General features: G+C 22.9%; 3 protein-coding genes across 3 annotated transcripts; 1 reads left to right on the top strand and 2 right to left on the bottom strand.

Annotated features, from left to right (window-relative positions):
• Positions 1-72: 72 nt before the first annotated feature.
• PCHAS_1011200 (dynein-related AAA-type ATPase, putative) lies at positions 73-21,774 on the bottom strand (the record flags this gene model as incomplete). Its single annotated transcript, XM_740414.2, has 1 exon — positions 73-21,774. One exon carries the CDS (start codon positions 21,772-21,774, stop codon positions 73-75), a length of 21,702 nt encoding a protein of 7,233 aa, XP_745507.2.
• Positions 21,775-23,289: 1,515 nt separating this feature from the next.
• PCHAS_1011100 (methionine aminopeptidase 2, putative) lies at positions 23,290-24,981 on the top strand (the record flags this gene model as incomplete). The annotated part of the gene is made up of 1 exon (XM_731366.2): positions 23,290-24,981. One exon carries the CDS (start codon positions 23,290-23,292, stop codon positions 24,979-24,981), a length of 1,692 nt encoding a protein of 563 aa, XP_736459.2.
• A 1,294-nt stretch (positions 24,982-26,275) lies between these two features.
• Positions 26,276-26,764, bottom strand: PCHAS_1011000 (mitochondrial import inner membrane translocase subunit TIM17, putative; the record flags this gene model as incomplete). Its single annotated transcript, XM_736555.1, has 1 exon — positions 26,276-26,764. The coding sequence occupies one exon, from the start codon at positions 26,762-26,764 to the stop codon at positions 26,276-26,278; it is 489 nt and encodes a 162-aa protein (XP_741648.1).
• Between the last annotated feature and the right edge of the window lie 38 nt (positions 26,765-26,802).

The following is a 26,802-nucleotide window of genomic DNA, read 5'->3' as shown; positions in this document are numbered from 1 at the left end:
CAATTCAATTATCCATATAAATAAGTATATTTTTATATCTGTAAATATTTATGCTGCTTCATGAATAAATAATTATTTATTGTTAAGTACTTCAAACCATTGTCTTATGATATCACAAGTCATAGATGGTATATCATTTATATCATTGACAACGACAAAATATGGAAATGGGAAATCATGTAAATATGGAACGATTTCTAATTTATTATTTTTATAAAAAGTTTGTTTTAAGTTAAATATGGATTGAGCTTTGTTATCAGATAATTGGGTGTCTATAATCATTAGAATTGGTATAAAGTTATTTTTAATTGAATTAAATATTTCACCTCTGACTACTGATTTGTTAAATCTTCCATCACTTATAATAAGCATTAAATGATTAAGTGTATTTTTTGAATTATTTTGGCTATAACTATTTTTGAATACGTAGTTACAAATTTTTAATGCATTTAACATAGCACAATCAAATGAATTTTGTGTATCATGATTAAAATTGAAGTGGTTTAAAATTTTTAAAAAGTTTTGTTTATTTAAACTATTAACCATTGGGCATACAATATTATTTGAAGTAATTTGTTCACTTTCTCCAAATGAACATATTCCTATTTTCCCGACATTTAATTTTTCAAATGCTTTAGCAACTAAAAATATAGCATTTAATGTCATTTTTTGAATATTATTTATTTTCATACTTTTAGTATTATCTATTGCAATTAATATATTATAATCTCTTTTATTTAATTTTGTTTTTCTTTTCCATATTTTATTATTTCTAAAATTACTTGCAAAATAATTTACTAATTTTTTTATGTTTAATTTTTTTCCAGATTTATAATCACCTTCATATTTATTTCTAACAGTTGGCTCTAAAATGATTTTTAATTGTTCACATAATTGGCTAGAAATCATTTCAGTTTCGTTGTTAAGTTGTTCATATATTTTTTCATACTTTTCATCATTTATAGTATTGTTCATATTATTATTCTGCATTAATATATCCCCGTATTTTATTTTATCCTCAAAATTTGGATTTTCATTTTTTAATCTATATTCGCTTTCAAGCCCCTTTTCATTTTCATACATTTTGTATTTGTCTTTATTCTTATCATTAAATTCGATGTCTTCTTCATTTGGTTTTAATTCATCATCATAGTTATAGTCTTCACTAAATGAATTTTGTTCGAAATCGAGTTCATCTTTTCTTTCATAATTTTGTCGGTCATTATCTTTTTCCATTTTTTCGGATTCAATACTACTGACATTATCATCTTCATCATAATTACTTCCAGTTTCGATATTCTTATCATTTATTTTTTTTTGTTGATGCTTTTCTGCTTTCATTTCATCTTTTATTTTATTTTGCTTATTTTTATTTGCATATACTTCTTTGATTTCCCCATTTGATTCATTAATTTCACCATTACTGTCTCTATCAAGCTCATCCTTTTGTTCATCACTAAGAACACTCGTTGCATCGTTTTCATTAATTTGATCCCCAGTTTCATTTTCATTTTTATTGCCAGAGTTTGGTTTAACGTTTTCAGAATTAACTATATTTTCTTGAGAAGTGTCAAAATTATTCATTCCCTTCTTTTGATAAGATTCTACATTTTCTCTTTCATCGTCTTTTTTATTAAAATCGGCATCATTCAAGTTATGTAACTTTTCATTTATTTTTTCGATAAAATTAGATATATCCATAAAATTTTCAGTATATATATTATATTTATTAATAGAAAAAGAAAATGCATTTGAATTAGATTTATCATCTTTTTCTGTATTATTTTCATTTCCTTTAAATCCACTTTCATTATTTTTTTCAAATGAATTTTCCTGTTCACCCGATCCATCACTTTCATTCATTTCATCTCTTAATCCATTGATTCCACTTTCTTTACCTTTATTATCATTTGTGTCATCAATTTTATTTTCGTCCAAACTATTTGCTTGCTTATTTGACAATATATTTTCATCTGGATTTCTTATTTTATCATTTTCTACTGTTTGTTCATTATAATTAATATAATTTGTTGTATCTATATCTTTTCGTTTTTCAATGTCTTCATCATTTTGTTTGGAACGTTCTTCTATTTTAACTTCATTTGGGGCTTCTGATTTTATATCTTTGTTATCAAGTCTGTCATGCTCATCCTTTCCAATTTGATCTTCTTCTTCAGCCAGTTCATTATCTCCCTCTTCAATTTCACCAGCTTTTCCTTCAACTAGTTCGTCTCCTTTTTGTTCTTCTTCCTTGAAACTTTGTTCGCTATCATTATAATTATTTTCATCATACTTATCATTTTGATTGTCATATTGTTCATCTTCATTTATAGCATCTTCACCATTTTCGTTCAGCTCACTACCTCGTTCTTCTTCCCCTTCTTTTTCTTGATCTCGCGTGAATTCGTTTTTCATATTTTGATTATTTTCATTTTCCTCTAAATCACCATTTTCACTTTGTCCAGAAATGTTAAAGTCACTTTCATCATACTCTTCATCCATTTTACTTATATCAGGCTGTTCGAATAAATCATTTTTAGTAAGCTTATCAACATCTTCCCTTTCTTTCATTTTATTTAAATCTTTGTCATCTCTTTGCGTAGTATCATTATTTTTCTGTTCGTTATCAATATTATCATATTCATCTAAATTTTGATCGTCATCAGATATGAACGATTTTACACTTATGCTTTTTGAAAAATCACTTGACTCAATTTCAAAATCAAAGTTATCACTTTCAAAGTTTTTGTCATCAAATCCATTTTTATCATCGAAATTTTCATGCCTATCTTCATTAGCATCACTATGAATTTCACTATAGTCATCATTTAGATTATCATTTTTTTCTTCTGAAAAGTTCATGTTAAAATTGTTATTTCCTTTCGATGTTTGCATTAATTCGTTGTTATCATTTTCAGAAATTTCACCAAAATCGCTTCCGTCAAATTCTATGTCGTTATTTTGATCATCGATTTTTTCATCTAGTTTATCTTTCGATTTATCTTCTGTTTTATCACCAGATTGTTCTTTTTGTGGTTCCGCCTTTTCGTTTTCATTTTGGTCGTCTACATTGAGAGCATCGAAATCGGTGTCCTGTTTTCCCTGTTCAATTGGATCACCAGAATTTTTGTTTTGTTCCATATTTTCATTGGGTTTAGTTTGGCTAATATTAGTTCCATCATTTTTTTCAAAAACATCATCAATATTTTGTTCTCGATCATTTTGATTAGGCTGATCAGGATTATTTTCGTCATCATTTTGATTTTTATTTTCACCCTGTTTGGTATCCTTGATATTATCAATATTATTTGATTCGTCTTTTTCCATATCTTTATCCATATTAATATTATCCTGCTCATTTTGCAGTTGCTTCTTATCCCCTTTAGTATCAGTAGATTTATCCTGATCTTCTGATATTTCTTTTTCACAAAATTTTTTAAAATTATAAGTTGATTCAATAGCTTCTTCATTAAAATCTTGTTCATCTTGACTAAAATTATTTTCATCCTCATTGTAGATATTATCAAGATCTTCATTATCAACATCGTTTGAAATATTTTTAACACCTTTTCCTTCTCCTAATCCAACTCCTTGAATAAAATCGATTTTATGAAAAACGTCATCATTTTTAGACTCCTCGCCATTTTCAGTTTCTTCATTATTATCTTTAACTTGTTTACATAATCCTTTAATATATAAAATTTTTAATACTTTTAGAAAATATAATGTTATGTTTGAAAAGCCAATATATATATCTAAAAAGTATAAAAATAGAGATTTTATAAAATAAAATAGATTTTTACTCATATAATAAAATGTGTTTATTTTTTTTTCATAATCCTTTTCATTTTTTAATAAACTTAAATTTGATATGTTTAAATAAAATTCGATAATATCTGAGAAGGAGTATATTGTATTAACATTTTTTGATTCGTGAAAATTGGGGTATTCTTCATTTTTATACAAAATTGATTTATTATTAATTATATTATTTATAAAGACAACAATTTGGTTATTTATATTGTCAAAATATGAAGAATCTAAGAGTGGTTTATTTTTTTCGAGCTCATTATTTTGTGTAAATGGATTTTCTACTTGTTTAAAAAAAGAGATAAAAGAATAAATACATTGATATGTTTTATTTTTAAAATATATTCCTATATCTAAATAAAATATTTTAGTAAGATCATCTTCCAAATTTTTAATAATTTTTTCTACATATTTCCACAAGTTTTCATTTACTTTAATTTTAAAATTGGAAACCGAATTTTTCTTAAACTGTTCTAAGCAAGCAATGGTATCTATATTTTTAATAAATTTAAATATTGCAAACTCATTCGAATTATATATAATATATATAATTTTATAGATTGAAAAGATAATATTTTTGAATAATTCATTATTTTTTAACTGTTCTGAAAAGATACTTAAAATTTGTAATAAGCTACTTTTAATTTCGTTACATTTTAAAATAAATTCTTCAAAAGTTTTTATGTCTATTCCAAAATAATTTATCTCGTATTTTTTTTCAAACAACAGATCATTAATAATTAAATAATAAAAAACAAAATGATGATAAAATATATTTATTTCTCGTCTTAAATTATAATATTCATAATTTATAGAATTTAAAAGATATGTTGTTAATACTTCATCATTTCGTATGTCTTCATGTATATTAATTGATTTTATATATATGATTAGATACAATATTTTAGAATTTCTTTCTTCATTACTTTTTAAAATATTCTTTATTTTATCTAAAAAGCATAAACTATTAACCTTTTTTCTTTTTATGTAATTATCTATTTCATCTGATATATTTTTTACTAACTCGTCTAGTTTATTTTGTTCAGGTTCATTATCATTTTCTAATATGCACATTAGGCAATTCTTAAACTCTCTTAAAATTTCATCAGAAGATGAATATTCAAATAAAAAGGAAATATTTGTTTCTTCTCCATTTTTAATATCATCAAAATAAATTTGTTCTTTAAATATATCTGAAAAAAAATTAAAATTATTTAAATCGTATAAAATAGGTATGTTTAATTTATTTTTTATAAAATGTTTAAGTATATATATCCATCTTTTTTTTTGATTCATATTTGCATTTGGGCTTTGTATATTTAATACGTTTTTTATTTCATCAACAAAATTTTTTGATAATTCTTCAAAACTATAATAATTATCTACATAGTTTAAAAATTTGTTCATATTTAATTTATTTTTTATTTTCTTTGCCAAATTTAAAAATGATTTTTTCATTCCACTTAATTCGTTTGATATGTACAACCCTTCTATATGTTGATCTGTAGGTGGGGAAGTTTCCTCTTCATTATTTTCTACAATTACTGGATTTTGATTTTCCAAATCTGAAGCTATTTCAAGATCAGATTCATTTGAAGTATTTTCATTTTCATCGTTATCATTATTTTCTTCAATAATTGGATCATCCTTTTCGTTATTATCTATTGAAACAAAAATAGAGTTTCTATTTTCTTGAATAAACTTATCCATAGTTATGTTAATTTGTTGGAAATATAGTTTAGTGTAATACACTATAACTTTTTTTAATTTAAGAATTGAAGATTTATATGCATCTACACTAATTAAATCCAAGTTAACTTTTTGCAAAGACTTTCTTAAATTTAAATCAAAATAATTTTTGCACATCTTTATTTTCTTTTGTATTAAAGGGGAATATATGTACATATAATTATATACATTTAAAAATACAGAACTCATAATTTTTTCCTTTATATTTTCAGAGGTTCCAAATAAATGTGCAACTAGACATATTAAATTTAAACGTGTTGTAAATTCTCCAATTGTTGATTCTCTCAAAAATATGACTAACGTTTCAAATGTTTTTATTATTTTTAATTTCATATTGTCTTGAATATTTCCATGACCCTGAATATCTGATTCACCTGTTCGATTCTCGTCTTTAGAAAATTGTGAATTATCATCATAGCATAGATAAAATAAAAATGAAAAAAGGTTTAACGTTTTTTTCTTTACAATCTTTTTATTTAGATTTTTTCTAATATTTTTAATTTCATTTATTTTGTATAATCTGAAATATATCGTATACATTAATAATTGCTCTATGAATTTTTGTTGTTTTATCAGATTTAATCGTTGAATATTTATTTCATCAAAATTTATAAAATTGTCACTTTTTAATAAGCCAAATGTGTTTATAATAGACTCTAATTTTACAATTATTTTTTCTAATTCTTTTTTTATATTATTTATAGGAATAGATAATATACTATCTATTGAATTTATGATATTTAAAATATTTAAATGATTATTATCGTTATATATTAATATGAATTTTTTTCGAATATTTATTAAAAATAAGCATAGATCATTTAAAGCTGTATATACATATTCTACTATATTTTCGTCTAATAAATTAATATATCTATTTACATATATGTGATTTCCCTTTTTTTCATTTAAAAAGATATCTATGATTTTATTTTTAAACTCTGTAAACTTATCTTCTTTATATTGTGTCATTTTATTCAATTTGTTCATCATATTCAAAGTGAAAATTAGCATTTCTTTCTCTTCCGATTTTTTGTCTAATAAAAACATACAGTTGTTTTGGTTATTAAAATCATTGGGTGTGTTCAATTTAATCAGCAGATCTAAAATGTTACTTATATTTTTTTGGGTCATACTTATTTCATCGTTCTTTTTCTTTTTATTATCATGGTTTAAATTTGTTTTTTTTTTCTTAAATAATTTTACAATTTTATAAATAATAGAATTAAACATATTTTCATCGATTACTTCTTTTTTTTCTTCATCTAAGTTTGGAGAAATCAAATTATCTTGGCTATTTTTTGAGTTGCCATAAAGTTTTTCTTCCTTACTATTCCGTATGGAATCATTTGAATTGGCTTCACTTGAGCTATCGTCATTTTTGTCAAAATTATATCCGTTTGATTCATTTTCGATTATATCTTTTTTCTTTCCATCCATCTGATAATTTGTTAAGATGATATTGTTATCATTTTGTTCAGCGGAAAAATAATCAGGAGAATAAAAAAAATTATCAAGCTCCATTTCAATTTTTTTATCAATATAATCTTCTTGTAAAATATATTCAGCTTTTTCTTTTGTAGCAAAATTTTTAAATTGATCAATTTTAAATAAGTCGTTAATATTATTAACATTATTTTCATCTATTTGTGAATATATAATTTTTCTACATAATTTTTTTAAGCAATCTACTAATATTTTAAAATCAAAATCTTTGTATATATTTTTAGATTTTTGTAACATTTTTACTACAAATTCAAAGTATTCTAGTTCACTTATTTTTCCATATTTCTCTCTTTTTAAGTTTATAATTTTATTGAAGTTTATTGGAAATTTTGTATAATCATATAGATTATCTTTCAGCTGTTTTGTTTCTGTTAACTCTTCATTATATTGTGTATCCAGGCTAAAAATAAGTTTTGGATTCTTCTCACTAAATTTATCATTTTCATAAAAAGTAAGGGGGGATGAGATGGTTGCATGATTGCCATATATATCTTCACCAGTTGTCTTAATATTATTTTGTCTATACTTTTCTCTCTTTTGCAATATAAGTAAGTTTATATTATGCACTGAATGTATGAATGCGCAAAGTGCGTATGTTGTTGAGTGTGTAAATTTCAATATCAAATTATATTTTTTTTTTATATGATATAAAAAGTTCATTGAAGAATTGATTATAGAATAACTGATGATGTTGTTAGTATTATTCACATTATTTAACAACGATTGAATATTATCGTATGATAATATATTTTTCAAAAAGTTATTAAAATCATTTTTTAATTTTATATATAAATTTTGAACATGTTCTGAATTATTTTTATATATATATTGTGCTATAAGGTAATTACATTTTTTATTCACACTAGTATTTATCATGGTATAAATTTTTTTTTTTTTATTCTTATTTATATTGTTAAGTAGCTTTGGTAATAATGGTATATTCTTACTAATATTATTTATCTCTTTTTTTAAAAATACATTTTTTTTGATATTAAAAAAATCATTATAGGTTAATTCATCAAATGGGTTAATTTTTTCATTATAAATATTTTGTTGAGTATTCATATATATTTGTTCCTTTGTTGATAAAGTTAATTTTTTAATATAATTTTTTAATCCAATCTTTTTAAAGATTTCTTTAATCTCCTTTCTTATTTGAGAACAAATTATATTTAAAAAGTAATGAGAGATATATAATGATCCTAATGCATATAAAAATTCTTCATCTTCATATTTGTTTATCAAATTTATTAAATCTTCATGATTAGAAAATAATAAATTTACAACATCATTTAATTTTTTTGTATTTATTTTATTATTATTTTTGCTAACATATTTATATACACAATTATATATATAGTCAATATCTAAATCCTGATGATTATTGTTTTTATTTTTGTATAAAAATTCAAAATCTTCATATTCGTCTGTGTCTATTTTACTTTTGTTCATTTCAGAATGCTCGGATGAGTTATAACTTGATATATTTTTGTCTATCTCTTTTTCATTTGCTACCATTATGTGGTTATGCATAATTTTAAATATTTTATTATTGGGCATAAACTCATATCCACAAACAAATTGACACTCATTTTTGTCACTTGGTTTTAATCTATCTGTTTTTATATCATTGGTTACATAAGCTTTATTTAAATATTTCTCCATATTTATTATTACAATCTTAAATAAAATGATTAGAAAGATTGTTAAATATTTTTCAACTTTATTAACATATTCAACTTTATTTTTTAAATCAAAAATGTATTTATACAATTCTAATAATTGGACTATCATATGTGGGAATGCCATATGTTCTCTCTTAAAAATAATAAGTTGGTATATCTGGAAAAATAATAAATAATATATCTTCATAGGATTGGTGCCATTTTTTGCTTGACTCTCTATATGATTATTTTCAAATATATTGTTAAATATGCTGAATGAGTGTAAAATGAAATAATATCTCAATGTGCTTTGGCTTTCTAAATTTAAGTTTGTCAATTTCGCAATCATGTGATTAATATTGTTATTTTTTCGTGAAGCATCAAAAAATGAATTTCCATAAAATGGGGTATCCTTTTTTAATATATAATGATAATAATTTTGTTTTAAATTGTTAAAAATAAAATTGCTCATATTTAAATGGAGTAATGTTATATTTTTATTATTTTTTATTTCTTTATACATATTTATAATTGAATCAAAAATAACTGATCTGTTAAAAATAGACGTACTTAAATATGAATACATGTTGTTACCTTTTGAAGCTTCTTCAAAATTGTAATCAAAATATATATTTTTAAATATTGTATATTCTTCATATGTGATAATTTGTTCATTCATTTGGCTAATAAATGAAGAAAAATTTTGGCTACCAAAGATTGAGACATAAGTATTATTATCTTTATTGTCATTATTTTCATTTTCTAAATCTGACAAAAATATTTTTTCTCTTTTTGAAAACCGGATATAATTGCCTTTATTTTTGTTCCCCTTAACAGCTTCAAAATTATTATTAAACCCAGATAAACTATGATCATTTTGTTTTTCAAAACTATTTTCCATAGTCACAAATTTTTTAACATAATTATAATTTATATCCCTTACCATATATATATTCATTAAATAATTGTAAATTAAAAATACAATTTCTTCAATTATACTATATATCATATTTATTTCTGTTTCTTCATCATTAGATTGGCAAACCAAGTAATTTGTTCCCTGTTTCTTTTCAATTTTTTTTGCCCGTTTTCGCTTTTTTTCAGCATATACCAGTATATTATACTTTTCTTTGAGAAAACTTAACATTTCGATTTTTTCTTCATATATATACATAGTATTATCTATGTTTTCTAAATATGTATATACCTCTTTTATAGCTTCCTTAATGCATTTATTTATTTTGTTTACATCCATTTTGCATATATTAAAAAAACAGGTATTGTTTGTATGTTTGTTTTCATTCGTAGCGCCTTCTTCGTTTTTTATGATTCTACAAGTTTCATTCTTTTGCAGTTGAAGTTCTTTTTGATAATTACAGTGACTATAAAACTTCATAGTCATGTAAAAATTCATCAAATATATAAAAGAGTTGTATAAGTATTTCATATTTATATTGAACATAATAAATTGAAAGTAGAACAACAAATGGCTATTACTATTCCAATTAATGTTGAATCCTTTTTGGTTTGTATGTAATTTATTGGATAAGTTATCGTATGTTGTGGTTATTTTATTTAAAGGATTTGTGAAAGAGCTTGAGTTCAAATTATAGGTGTTAAGCATGCTAAATAAATTTTCATCAATTTTAGAACTACCTTGAATAAAATTTTTGATTATCAAATTCTCGATGTTTTTAATTTTTGAATTATTATTTTCATTGTTTAGAATTTTTAAAGCATTTGAAAAAGACTTTGTTTGTATAAGAAAATTTTCAATATCATTGGCAAGATAATTTATATTATTATTTATTGTTTTTTTTGGATGAAAAGGGAACAGTTTATTTACACTTTTTTCATTATCATATATTTCTATATTTTCTAATTGAATGTTTTGAAAAAAAGACAAATAATTTATTTTATTTCTTACATATATATAATAACTTACATATATATTATTTACAATTTCAAAAACATTGTTTATCCATTTGTTTGAAAAATAAGTATTCTTTATGTGGTTCTGTTTTAAATAGTTATTCTTATCACCATCTAGTATTAGGAAATCGTTTTTTATCATATTATTTATGTTTATCTCAGTTTTAGTAATATTATAATTATTGTATGTCATTTCATTATTTTGGAATATAAATGAAGAGTTCATATTATCATTATCTATCAAATGTGCTTGAAATAATAATTTTGCTTTTTTTAAAATTTCTAATAATTTTATATTAACTTTGTAAAACTTTTTCTTTGTAGAAAATATAATCTTTACAACACTTGTAATAATTATTATCGTATTATAAATATTGTCTTTTTCTTCTAAATTTTTCACAGATTCAAATATATAAATATACATAAATAAGTAATAACTAAACATTTTTTCTGTATAAGCATTGTGTTTTGTACGACCTAATTTTCCTTTTATATTTGAGTTACCCATTCCTTTTATTATTTTAAAAATAACTTTTTCTAAGATAATTATAATTTTATTAAAGTAATAAAACAAAGAAGGTATTTCTTCACTATTTTCTTGTATCATTCTATTTTGTATAAAATAATTGTAACTAAAATTGTATTTTAAAAATTCATCACAAAAATATACAACTTTTGAAAGTTTTTGATTTTTTCTGTTTATTAAATATCTTTTAGCTAAAATTAGTGGCTTGGAAAATTGGCTTATGTCTGTGCTAATATCATTAGTAATAAATATGTTGCCAAAAATATTTTCTTTTTTGCTTTTATGAATAGTTTGACTTGAAATACCTTGTTCTGCATCATTGTCATTAATTGATTTTCTTACGTCCCTACAATTTTGTGCATTTCTCCCGCTATTTATAAGGGAATATATAGAATTTGCCATTATATGAAAATAAGTAAATTTTTTATGTATAACATTTTTCGTAACAAATTCAAGATAGTTGATCATTTCGGTGTCATAGACCAATTTATCATTTAGCCTTTTTTTAACAATGATTTGATTTTTTATATTTAATAAATGTTCATATCTGTAAAATAAATCGCATAATGAAAAATTATAAATAAAACAATATACTAGATGGCAAAATATTTTATTCAATTTTAGGGCAAAAAGGGAATCAATTAATATTGCTTCTTTTAAAACATTATTTTTGTATATATATTCTGAGGTGTTTTTAAAAAACAAATTTGATGTCTTATTCCCTTTGTTATAATTAGAAATATAGTTGATAAATATGTGGATGTAAAAATATATTAAGTAACTTTCTTCAGATCTATAAGCATATTTCGAATTGTTTATTTTAGAAATAACATAATCATTTAGTGTATTATTACTAGTAGTTGCAGAAGTACCTAATCTTGAATATATGATGGTCTTGAATTTGTAAACTGCTTTAATAACACTATGGTTAATAAGAGAAAAAAATGGATAAAAATATAACTGTAACTTTTCGGTGAGTTTTGAAAAAATTTGGCAATAAAAATTAGAAAATGAATCTATAAAAATATATTTCCATTCATTTAATTTTCCTATGTTATTATTATTTGTTCCTTTTATCAAAATTTGACTACAAATGTAATCAATGTATTTATCAATAAAATAAATATTATTGTCAAACTTATAATTTAATAAAATATTTAAATTATTTTTGTAATTTTTATAAAATTTATAGTTTTCATTTCCATTTTCATCTTTTGAAAAGGTAAGAAAATATTCTTTCTTTATTTCCTCACTACATATATATTCTATAACATACGTACTTAGTGATATTATTAAACAGAAATAAATTATATCTTTGTTATATTTGACCCCATGTGTATTAAAAAAGGCATTATAACAATAATTTACATAATCTATAATTATTTTACAATTTACTTTTATTTGGCTATCTTTAAAAAAAAAGGATATTAAATCTTTTATTATTTTATTTTTTTTGTCTTCATCATTTTCTGTTTTTATATTATATTTATTTTCACTTTCCATTTTCAAATATTTAAAAAAATGTTTTATTATATAAATAAATATATTTGTTTCTTTAATTATATTTAGATAGCTATCTTTAACCACTTTTTTATTCATTTCGTTTGCATCTTTGTTTGAGGCCAGCTCGTTACTATTACAACTTGTATTACTCATGGTATTATAACAATTGCTGACAACACTAACCAAATAATTATTAAACGAGCTACTATTCAAATCAGTATCCATATTTGCTAAAATTGAATCACCATTATTTTTGTTGAAGTTTCGAACTTTAGTTTTTTCAATTTCTTCGCTCATAGTGCTATATAATTTCGGATCTGAAATATTTAAAGGATTAATTTGATACTCATTATTATTACCAAAATATATTTCTAAGCATCTATTTCTTAAGGCTTTACTAATTTTATAATGTTCTTCTGAACTAAGTGTTAAAAATATTTGGAAATTTTTATGTGGTCTAATTTTTTTCTTTTTTCCAAATTCATGTAATAATATATAACCATTTTCTTCAAACAAACTATTTAATCTATCTAACAATGAAGGGGTAGAATGATGTAAATGTTTTAACAAAACCCAATGCCCCTTTTTAATTGCTTTAATAAAATTTCCTTCATTATATACATAAACATTTTCATTAATCTCGTTTGTATTTATTACATTTGTAGAATATAAAATATTTTGAAGAATACGGTTTATTTTTTTTTCTGTGTATGCAGAATCATAGGTAACACAAGTTGTAAAACATTTTATAAAATTAATATATCGTGTCTGAACTTTTCCCAAACCCGAACTATGATTTTTCAATGCTTTAACATAATTAACAGATAAAGTATTTAAAGTTTTCATAATGTAAATTTTAACTCTTCTAGATTTTATTTTTCGAGAATAATTTCCACATTTATCATTTTTATTGCCACTAAAATAGTTCATATAAAATTTTCTTAAATTATTCCTTTTAAAAATGTGTCTCAAAATAATTCTATTCAATTTATATATTTTTTTTTCTAAACTGATTATAGCATTTTCTCGACTATTATGCTCGTAGCATCCAAACAAATCAAAAGTATCAATATCATTTGTTAAAGCAAACTCAAATAATTTTTTTTGAAACATATATGCCAATTTATGAACAAATGATGACTTCCCAGAATTATTTTTTCCATTTAATAAAATAGGCACATTTAATTGTGTTGCTAATAAACATGAATAATATATTTGTTCATCTTTTAATAAAATAAGAGATTGTCGAATAACCAAATCACTAGCATTTATATTTGCACTAAGGTTAATATTTTTATTTCTTGTGTTATAATTAAAACAATTTTCATAAATATAATATAGATTATTTGCTTCCTTGTTATTTACCAAACTAATTAGGGCATCTTTATTCTCCACCTCTTTTATACTAGCTAAAAATTCAACAGAATTATAATAGACATTTATTATGATACTTCTTACAATGAGCTTATCTTCTATGCAATTCAATCTGCTAGATATTAAGATGTCAGATATTTCTATGAAACTATTAAAGGTATTATTATATTTATTTTTTATATTTTCATTTTTTAAAAATTTACAAATTCGTAGTATATCTCTTAAGTTCCATATCCATCCTTCACTTTCATGTAGTAAAATATTTATTTTTTTTATTATTAAAACAATTTGTATAATTTTTTTTATCATGTCTACTGAAATATAATTTTTGTATAAATTTTCAACAATGCATACATAGTCTTCTTCATTTAGTTCTTCAAAATATATTTTTGAAAATCTGTTTAAAAATGATTTTGGTAAACCTTTTCTTCCAGCTCCTTCTTTATATGGATTTTGACAACAAAAAAGTCGAAAATTTTTATGTCCTTTAACCATTTGATTAGTTTCTGGAATATATATTTCATTACGATGATCTAAAATAGAATTCAATCCTTCCAATGTTTGTTGATTTGCTAAATTGATTTCATCAATTAATATCCAATATCCTTTTTTCATGCATTCTATTAATTTACCATCTTTCCAATAATATTGAAAACTTTTTTTTTTTTCGCTTTCTTCATAAATTTTACAAGGTTGGTTTTTAGATCTTCTTGCCTTTACACTAGTTAAATAGTTGTCTATTTCATCATCTTTTGACTCATTTTTCTTTTCCTTGATCGGAAAATATGATCCAATAAAATCATAAATATCAGTGCATTCAGATAAATTTATTCTAATTAATTTGTTTTTTGTTAGTTTAGCTAAAATATTAATTATGCATGTTTTACCAACACCTGGAGATCCTTCGAGAAGTATCGAACTATTTAATTGCATTGCTCTTACAATTTTAAACAAATTAATTTTAATATTTGGGGTGTCGAAAACAAAATTATTGTCGTTAGAAATGTTTTCTAAGTTATTTAGTAATCTTTTTTTAAATTTAATTTCAAAATTGTTAATTTTTAAGTAGCTTGGTGTGAAAATAAAATTATCTGTTTTATCAAATTGGTTTATTAGTGCTACCATTTTTTTATTTGTTTTACTTTTGATTGATAAGCTAAATTTTTCCAAATGTTGTATTAACAAATGTTTTATTTCATTTTTACATTTCATGTCTTCATTTCCATCAATTAATATTAAGCACCCACTGTGATAAAAGGATTCGACGCAAAGTTGTTTTAACTTATTTAGAGATAACATATTATTTTTTTTTTCCTGTTTTTTCCTTCTACTAATATATATATTCATAAATGCGATCCATTTAATTGCGTCTCTTATAGATAGAGTAACGTGAGACGAAAGCGAACGATTTTGAGATATTTCTTGAAATAAATTACATAAGCACTTTGCAAAATTGTGTTTAATATATTTTTTTTTTGTAAATCTAATCTGCTTGAGTATCAAATAATAGAAATCATCTGAATCATATGTATATGTCTGAACATAAATTTCAGTAAATCGATTTTTTAAAGTTTGAGAAAGTTCTTTTTTCCCAAAATCTCCACATGGATTCATAGTACCAATGAAAAAAAAAGTGTCATGTGCTTTTAGAGTTTTTACATTCGATCCTCCTTTTTCAGTTAATATTAATGTTCTTTCATATTCAAAAACCGAATTTAATCTTTCAAGAACAGATGATTCAATTAATGAAATTTCATCCATTAAAAATATGTCTCCTCTTTTTAAAGAAGATACTAGTATACCATCATGCCAAGTAAAAACGGATTTAAAATTATTTATAAATTTTTCCATTTTATTTAATTTATTTTTAATTTGTTCATTTAAGTTATATTTTTTATGTAAATAAAGATTAAATATTAGGAAATCTTCTTTTTTTATATCTGTTATTTGTTCATGTATAATTCCACTTAAATAATTCGAAGCAAAACTGTCTTGATAATTTGTATATATTTCATTATATAATTCTATACATATTTTTTTCAGTTTTTCAAAATCATCTTTTTTATTCTCTACTAATTTTAAACTACCAATAATATCATAAACATCTGTGCTTTCATTACAATTTAATATATTTAACTTTAATTTGTCTACAAAACTAAGCAATTCACAACTTGTTGTTTTTCCACATCCAGTCTCTCCAATTAAAAGTGCTGATTCTTTGTATTTAAAACATTTACATAATAGAGCCAATAATCGGCTTGTTGTTTTTCCAAAGTGCATATTTTTTAGATATTGATATCGTTTCAAATCGTCTGAAAGTCTATCTAATTTTTGGTCTTCTAAATTGTCATCGATTTTACTTTCTTCATCATTTTGAATTTGTTTCTTTTGTAAATTTCGAACTTGAGAAATTTTTTTAGTAAATGCATTTTTGAAAGCTATTACATCTGAATCTTGTTCATAATCCAAAACAAATGATTCATTTTTTTTCATAAAGTTTGTACATAATATATTTTTAACAGTTTCTTTGTCTTTATCATTTCGCAACTTTTCAGCAATAATATAATATCCATGCAAGCATGCATCTGCATTATTATTTGGATTTCTGTTACCCCATTTAACTAAATCTCTTAATGTCATTAAACTTCCATTAAAATAATTATAATTTGATTTAACATCCTTTAATTCTGTGAAAACTTGAATCATTTTTTTAGAAATGCTTGGAGATATAGCACATTTTCTATGCAAAATGATTTCAAGTTCTTCTGTTTCAAAATCATTAATACAAAATTCAATAAATCGACTTCTAAAAGCTTTTGATAATTCTTTTCTTCCAAAATAATTTTGATTATTAGCTGGGTTTTGAGTAGCAAATAACATAAAGTCTTTATGTGCTTTAACATAGCATTTTAATTCAGGTATATATAATTCTTTATTATCATCTAATATTCTATTTAATGATTCTAAAACTTCTGAAGGAGCCAAATTTAATTCATCTAAAACAACCCAATACCCATTTCTTACAGCTTTTACAAAAGCACCTTCTTCAAAAATTAAACTATCACTATTTTTATCATTTACAAATTGCCCATAATATTCATTTATATCTGTGTTCATATGATTATTGATTCTAATAAATTTATGACCTGTTATATCTGCAAAAAATTTAACTAAAGATGTTTTACCAACAGATGTATTACCTTCTAATAATATTGGTGTTTTTATACTGCTTAAACATAAGGCTAATTTTTTAATATTTTCTCTAACATTTTTTGTTATTATAAAATTAGATAAAATATTTTTTAAATTTATATCTTCGTTTCCACAAAGTACCCAGCTATCTTCAACACACACATATTTTTCTATCTCATTATTTTCATTCATATTATTACTTATTTCATCTACTCCCTTTTTATCAGCCTTATTATTGTAATTCATTTCAATACCGCTATTTATTACTTCTTTGAGATTAGGCAAATGACCACTATTATCGATCTCCTCTTTGCTATTTTTGGTGTTAAAAAAGGTATATTGATAATAATTTTCTAAAATTGAATAATCAATAATTCCATCTTTTTCAATATGCATAGTACCACTACTACTACTCGAAATTTTATCATCAACACTTTTTGAATGCTTATTTTGTGGAAGTTTTAAATATTTATTAAAGATTTTTTCCAAAATTTTATGATTATTATAATTTACTGAACTTAAAAAGTTACAAATAAATCCATTTCTAACAGCCAAATGAAGAGGGACGGGCTTAAATTTTCTTTTATGAACATGTATGGCAAATTTTATAGCTCTAACTAAATTTCGTGTAGAAAATGATATTGGCTTATTTTCATTATTATTCATATTTTTTAAACTTTCTTTTTTAATCTCTAAATAACAATTTGTAATATTTTTTATCAATGTATTATCACACGTTACGTCTTTTAAAATATGTTTTACAATCATTTCAACATCGTCATATTCTATAATTTCATCTACGAATATTTCAGTAAATTTATTTCTAATAATAGGAGGTAAATCTTTTTTACCAGATGATGTGTTTCTATTATATATATCAATACCAATTCCATCTTTTGAATCTAATGCTTCAACTAGTTCATCATATTCATTTGTTATTTTATCATCATTTGCAGTATTATTTTCGTTAGAGTTTTCTACATCTGAAGAGTTCATTTTTTTTATTTTATTTTTTTTTTTCATTCCTTTTTTCAAATTAGGAATAATTGGAGGATTCATGCATGCAAATAAACGAAAATCTTTGTGAACTTTTATTCTTTCATTTCCTTTTTCTATAACATCAAAATATTTATTTGATGAATCTAATAAGCCTTGCAATCGTTGTAAAATTTCAGTTTGTGCAAGATTTATTTCATCAAGTAAAATCCAATAACCATTCTGAATACAATCAATTAATACACCATCATGAAATTTGAAAATTAATTCGTTTCCTCCTTTAGTTGGTTCTTCTTCTATTTCTTCTTGATTGACTGTGGGCACCCGCTTGTGTTCATTTTCTTTGGAATCTTGGTCAGTGTTACTAATTCCATTACACCCATTTTCTAGGGGAGCAATTTTCGTTTCCTTTTTGAAAAAATTATAAAAATTATAATTCAAGAAATAGTTTTTTTTTTTCTGATTCATATCATTGTTATCATTCCAAAAATCATTAATATTCTTGCAGTTATTTTGAAACTCTTTACAATCTTTAACAATTTTCATATCAAAAATCTGAGTATCATTTTGAAATACATCTATAACTGTAGATATAAAATTGTAGCACGTATTTAGAAAGGTAATATATTTTTTTTCGGTTAACAAAATTCTTAATTTTAAAAAAAATAAATTTACTTCCTTTTCAGTTAAATATGAATTGATTTTTGATATTAATTTTTTTAGGTCACTAAATATTTCATTTGTTTTTACATTAATATTGAAAGGATAATAGTTACCGATTAAATCTGATGATTCTGATTGTTCACTAAAAACAAAGACATGAAGTTTTTTATCAAAAATATTGGATATATAATCTATGAGGGCAGTTTTTCCCACTCCTGTATCTCCTAATAATAATATACTTTCTTTATTATGTACACCTTCAATTATTTCATAAATTATAGATTTATGTACTGATGTTAATAAAAATGAATGATTGTAAATTTTATCAAAATCTAATGATATTTTTTTGTATTTACTTTTTAATGTTATATTAAATTCATTTATACAATTTTCTAATGAAAAGTTTTTTAAATGGGTTAAAACATTATCTTCAGACAAGCCAAATAATTTTATTAATTTTAGTAAAAAAATATATCTTATATTTGCATTTGGTATATGTGAAATTAATATAGATTTACAAATTTGAAATAAAAGCATTTTTGTTTTTTCATTTTCATACAAAAATACTTTTTTTTTATTTACTCTTTTTATTATTTTAATTAAATCGTGTAAGTTTATTTTTCTTAAAATACGATATTTATTAAGTAGCTTCATAAAAATATTGTAGCAATTGTAAAGTATATATTTATAATTTTTATGAATACTATTTTGTAATTTTTTATATAAAATTTCTTTTATTTCATCTTTTTTATAACATCCAATAAAAACACTATGCCATTTGTTAAATAAATTATTTAAATTGTTTGGTCTATGATTTATAAGTATACGTTCTCGAATTTTTTCATCATCTATAAGTTGTTTTTTTTTCTCATTCATTTTTTTGACCATATTAAAATTAATGGTTGTATCATCTTTTTCACTTTCAAACTGATTATATTCATAGTTATTTACAGTAATAGTTGAGAATAACCTAAAATTTTTGTGAGGGTATATATATTCACCCTTATCTGATAAATATATATATCCTTTACTGGTCAATTCTTGTAACTTTTCTACTATACTATTAGAAATATTATTAATATTTTCAAAAACAACCCAATCTCCATTTTTCATAGCTTTTGACAATATACCATATTTAAATTCAAAACAATTTTCGTTACTTTCCCATAACCCTAAAATTGTTTTTGAATCAGATATATCATCTAAATAGATGCTTATCACATTTTGTATTTCACAATTTTCTTTGTTTACACAATCTTTTTCATATTTATTTTTAAATATTTGATCATATATATACTTTATTAATGATGTTTTTCCTGATCCTTCACTTCCTATTAAAATTGTTGGCTTTTTATTATAAATATTTATAACTAATTCTTCTATCACATTTATTAATCTTTTTGTTATAACAAAATTATTTCCATTTTTCTTTATCATATTTGTTGGGGCTCTTATTTTTAAGCAAAAAGATGGATATATGACTGATTCAATATTCTCATAAAATTTCACTAGTGAATTTTCCGACATATTGTTTCGAAATTTTTCAATGTATATATATTCAAAATCTGCTAATATGCCATTATGTTTTGCCAGTATATCATATAAGATATGCCCATATTTTTGATTTTTACATTCCAACAAAGTTTTATCACAAAATATATTATTTTCACTGTTATTATCTTCTTCTGATTGATTAAAAAATTGATTATATGTTAGGGTGTTGTTAAAATTGGGCCCAAACATATCCATGGGTAGACAATTTTTTTCAAGTCTATAATAATTTAAATAAATTAAATAAATTAAAGCCTCAAAAAAATCGTCATTTTTATTACATTTCATAACTTGGGGTAGCAAATTAATATACATTTTATCAAGTATATTATTAATGCTTAAATAATAATAAATTAATAATATTTTATATAAACATGTGTAGTATATATTTTCTTTATATTTACATGCTTTTATATTATTCTCATACTTTAATAAGATATTTTTGAAATAATTATAAGCATGCTCAGATTTTACTAATACATAATTAAAAAAATAATCAATTGTATTTTTATAAAATAAGTCCTTACAAAATAATATGCTATTCATACAAATCATACAAAAGTATATTTCTATATCTATATTATATTTTTTAATAAAGTTATATATGTGTAAAGAAGGGCGTGATTGCTTGGAATTATCTTTCGATTTTGTTTCCTTTTCTTCTTCGATTTCAGTCTTTATCTCCGTATTATAATAATCATGGGATGACAAAATTAAAGCTTCTTCAAATATCTGGTTTACAATTGAAACTGTTAAAAGATTAAAATATTTTAAAGACACTTTTAATAAAAATGGTTCGAACAACGTCAGTATAATTGTTTTTACAATTAATAAATCTATCTTGTATTTATTTTTTAAATTATGAGATGACTTTTTAATAATACTCTTCAAAATATTAATCTGGTTATTATCGGGTAGTATCATATTGGGTAGTTGGGGGCAGTCGCTTTCCCCTTCTATTTTTATTTTCTTACATTTTGATGATTGTCCAAAAATAGAAATATTTACATTTTTAAAACATATATTTTTACTTAATTTTTCGAATTTTCTTTTTTTGATATTAATATGGTGAAAATAATTCAGAATCGTACAACAGTTGTTATAAATATAATTTACATAATTAAGATCTTCGCTTTGTGAATTATTTCCATTATTTTCTTCTATTTTTAATTCTTGTATTTCATTTTGTTCATTCAACTTATTTATTTGACTTGAATTTTTTATTTTCCTATTATTCTCTCTTTTTTTTATTTCTCTTATTAATACCGTTGACCATAATAATGTCGTTTTATCTTCAAAATTTGCCATTTTTCTTAAATTATATATTTCAAACTAGGATTACATATATTTATATTATATTATTTTAATTGAGATACAATTAAAAAATGTTATAACCTTCGAATGATAACTATGGAACTGAAAACATTGGAAAAAATCCTTTGTTTTATTGTCTTCTTTCATTCGTCAGCTTAATTGCCTATATTAATAGTATAACTAATTTATTTATAACATTTTGCTATTTTGTTATGAAACTGTATATATATCACCATTGAATTTGTAAATATTATTTTATGAGTGTCTAATATATCATTGGCTCACTCAAATAAATATAATACAAAAAAATTCTTAAAGACACATATATATATGAAGATAATTGATAAGATTACTGTTTGATATATTAATTATGGAATAAATCTGTGCATATATGTATGTGAAATTATCTCAACATAAAACAAATAGAAACGAAATTTGTATAATAAATGAATGTAAAACGAATTTTCACAAACACTAGTATGTATATAAGTTGGTTATATATATTCTAGATATACAACTCGCATGTCTGTATATAAATTAACAAATGTAATGGTGTAAATAAAGTAGCGAATATAAACATATATATATAACTAACTTAATTTATTTTTATAAAATATATTCTTCGTCTAAAAAAATGCATATCTTGTTATTTGGTAGCATATTTTTTTAATAGAAAATACTACTACCAAAAAATAAAACAAGGAAAATTATATAACCAAAAGATTTTTCTTCATAAAATAGAAGAACAGAAAAATTTGACATGTAGTTACATAATCATATATATGTATATTTATATTATGACAATATAAAGAAACATACAAATATGTAAAATATATATATGCAACTTTCAAAATACTCTTTTATTTAATAAAACATAATCAAAATCTGCATTTGAAACTGTATGCAATTTTTTTCAACGTAATTAATTAAAAAAAAATTATAATATAATGCAAAATGTAGAAATTTCATATAATATTAAGTTAAAATATTTTAATTAAACATATATATATTTTTTAATTCCATTAATTTGTTCTTAGTGAATAAAATTATGTATAGTATATATGTAATAAAAGAAACAAGTATTGTTAATATTTTTGTAGGTGTATATTATGCGCTGTTTTTTAAATAAAATTAATACAAGGTGGGTAGGGAAAAAAAAATCTGCATATATAATTATCAGTATACCACAAATCCACATTTCATATACATATATTTATATATTATTTTTTTTATTATTTATTGTTATTCATATAAAATATAATTAAACAACAAATGAAAGAAGAAATTAATAAAAAGATATTTTTTTCTTTATTATATGTATATTTATGGCGTGTATGAGTATTTTATTTTTATTTTAAAAAGCAGCGTCATTTAAAAAAAACAAAACAAAATAAACTACCACGAAAAAAGGATATATCTATATAAAAAACATACGCGCATCGATCTATGTATCAATATAAACATATTTATATGTATTTATAGCTATATACAGAAATAACACGATTTGAAATGAATAAACGAGACGGGAAAAATAAAAGTGGGAACCAGAAAGAAAAAGGTGGCAAATCTGAAGGATCAAAGATTTCCAATAAAACCCCACAAAATGAGAAAACTGTAAAAGAAAATGAAAAAAAAGAAGATAATCTTATAGAAGAAATGAAGATAGGAAATGAGGTGAATGCCAGTGAAAAAAATGATTGTACAAAAAATGAAAACAAAGAAAATAAAACTCAAGATAACAAAAATAATAATGATACCAAAAAGAAAAACAACAAAAAAGGAAACAACAATAATGGGGGTAATAAAAGCGGAAATGCAAATAATCAAGGCAATGAAAAGGGAGGAAAAAAAAGTAAGGGGAAAAAAAAAGGGGATAAATTGGATTCAATACTTGACGAATTTAAGAAAGAAATTGGAGAAATCAAAATAAAAAAATGTGAAGAAAAAAAAGAGGAAAAGGTTGAAGAAATTAAATACAAAATTGATTTTGATCTAGATGAAATAAAAAAAATAAAAAAGAGTATAGTAATAAAAGAACATTTAGTAGAAGAACAAGATAATAAACATATACGATTATTAAAAAATTGGCCCCAAGTTGAGAACAGTATACAAACAAGTCCAGCAACTATCCCTATTGAAATGGTTTACAAAAATAATAATTATCCAGTTGGCGAAATATTAAATTATAATAATTATGTATTAAGTGGGCAATCATTACAAGAAAAAAAAGAATTAGAAAAATTGAGTATTGATTATTATCAAGATTTAAGAAAAGCTGCTGAATGTCATAGGCAAGTTAGAAAATATATTCAAACATATATTAAACCTGGAAGAAAAATGATAGATATAGTACAAAAAACAGAACAAAAAACAAAAGAATTAATTTTATCACATAAATTAAAATGTGGATGGGGATTTCCAACAGGTTGCTCATTAAATAATTGTGCAGCACATTATACCCCCAATTATGGTGATGAAACAGTGCTAAAAGAGGATGATGTATGTAAGTTAGATTTTGGAGTTCATGTGAATGGATATATAATTGATTGTGCATTTACAATAGCATTTAATGATAAATATGATAATCTTATTAAAGCTACTCAAGATGGTACAAATACTGGTATTAAAGAAGCAGGTATAGATGCAAGAATGTGCGATATTGGTGAAGCTATACAAGAAGCTATAGAATCATATGAAATTGAATTAAATCAAAAAGTATATCCAATAAAACCTATATCAAATTTAAGAGGACATTCAATATGTAAATATGTTATACATGGTGGTAAATGTGTGCCTATTGTTAAACAGCAAGAAAAACATGAAATTATGGAAGAAGGTGATTTATTTGCTATTGAAACATTTGCATCGACAGGAAAAGGTTATGTAGTACATGAAAATGATTGTTCACATTATATGAGAAATCGGGATGTGCAATATGCACCTATAAGATTAAATTCAGCAAAAACATTATTAAAAGTTATAAATGACAAATTTGATACTTTACCATTTTGCAATAGATGGTTAGATGATTTAGGCCAAACAAGGCATTTTATGTCATTAAAAACATTGATAGATTTAAATATTGTAGAGCCATATCCCCCTCTTTGTGATATTAAAAATTCTTTCACCTCACAAATGGAGCATACTATTTTGTTGCGACCCACATGTAAGGAGGTTTTATCTCGTGGCCCAGATTTCTAACTTTTCGTTGTAAGAGAAGAAAAGCATCTCTATATGTTTTTCATTTGGTAATAGTATTTATTTGGAAGTATAATATTTGTAGGAGTCTTTTCAATTTATGATAAATATTTTAGATCTACCATCATTTTTCAAAAATATGCAACAATGCCGTGCTAAATATATTTCACCAATTATATTTATAAAACAAATTCAGAAAAAATAATTTCAAAAAGTTATATAAGTTTAATGAATATATTTTTTCCCAATTTGAAAATAAATAGGTAGCATACATAAAAATATTAGCTTAGTTTTTGTGATAACCTCGAAAGGAAACTGTGTGAGCATATTCCCAATATAATTTCAAATATTTTGAGTTAATCGTTTTAACTACATTTCGAACTGTTATTAATCCGTTAATGGATATATGTATTCGCAACTTTGACAAGGGAATTCATTATTTAAGCCTTTGTATTTTAGACGAATATAACCCATTTTAACATATACATGTAACCTTCATAATAATATATACCGTATATATTCCATATCTTTGTTTGTAATATTTAAAAACTTTCGTTTTTTTGGTTATTTCTTTTTTTATTTATTTTTTAAACCAAATTGACAAACTGGTGTAGAATTATAATAAATTTTATTTTTATTATTACTTTAATTAAATATGTAAATACCGTACCAATGTGTCTCATTCTGCTTATCGTTTAAAAAAAGTATCGAATTTGCAAAATGGAAGATAAAAAATATTTCTATATTTATTCCATTTATTTGGAAATTAGGTTATTTAAAAATTCGTATGTTGAATTATATAACAAAAAAAGAGGGAAATAAAGTTTACGCATATATAGGTATATATACACATATAACGTATAAAAATATGCATCAATAATATATTACAAATAATTATAAATTTCAATTCAAAATAAAACAAAAATAATAAATATATATGCATATGGTACATGCACGTTTTTTTAATGGTAAAAAATGAATGAATTAAAAGTGTAATACACGCATATATGTAATACATTTATAATTTTTGTATAGAAAAGAAAGAGCAATGCATAAATTATTTTAACATTATACATTGCTGCTGGACAATAAATGCACACATGTGAAAAAAATGGTCCATGATTGAAACGTATGCGCATATACTCATATGTATATTATGAGCAGTATTAATTAAAATTTATAGGATGGGATAAAAAAAATGTATATTAAAAAAAATTAATTTGAAAAAAAATAAGGTATAAATAAAATAGGATAAAACAAACTTCTTTATGAACTTATATTTAAAAATGGTATATTATTATTTAGTTTTTTGAGCTGCCATTTTTTTTTCCATTTCCATTTGTTGTTGAAATTGTTGTCTAGGCGTTGGTGTTGTTTTACGTGTTAACACCATTGAAACAAATTCTATAATGGCTAATAAAACGCCTCCTACTATTGCATTTCTCGAAGAAGATCGCCATCCTCCTCTCATAGCTAAAACTCCACCAGTAAAAAATCCACTTCCAATAGCATTCCAATGATCTTCTTTCTTTCTTATATATTGAAATGTACAATCAAAACAGCTAAATGTTCCACCCCATACAGCAAAATTACCACCTAATATCGGTGCCCTCATACGGCTACTATATAAAGCCCCACTTAACATATCTCCTTTAGGGCTATTTCTTGCGCCCTTTAAAAAATGCCATATATATCCTCCTATGCATCCCATACCAAATGCCCCACCCATGTCTTCTATTATTCTATCTGGGCAAGGCTCCCTTGCTAAATCTCTTTCTTGAACCATTTTTTATAACATGTCAATACAAAAACAATACTAATAAT

Source organism: Plasmodium chabaudi (assembly GCF_900002335.3).
Source record: "Plasmodium chabaudi chabaudi strain AS genome assembly, chromosome: 10".
In the NCBI taxonomy this organism is placed as follows: domain Eukaryota; phylum Apicomplexa; class Aconoidasida; order Haemosporida; family Plasmodiidae; genus Plasmodium; species Plasmodium chabaudi.
Note: the sequence above shows the minus strand (reverse complement) of the source record. Positions and strands in the feature narration are given on the sequence as shown.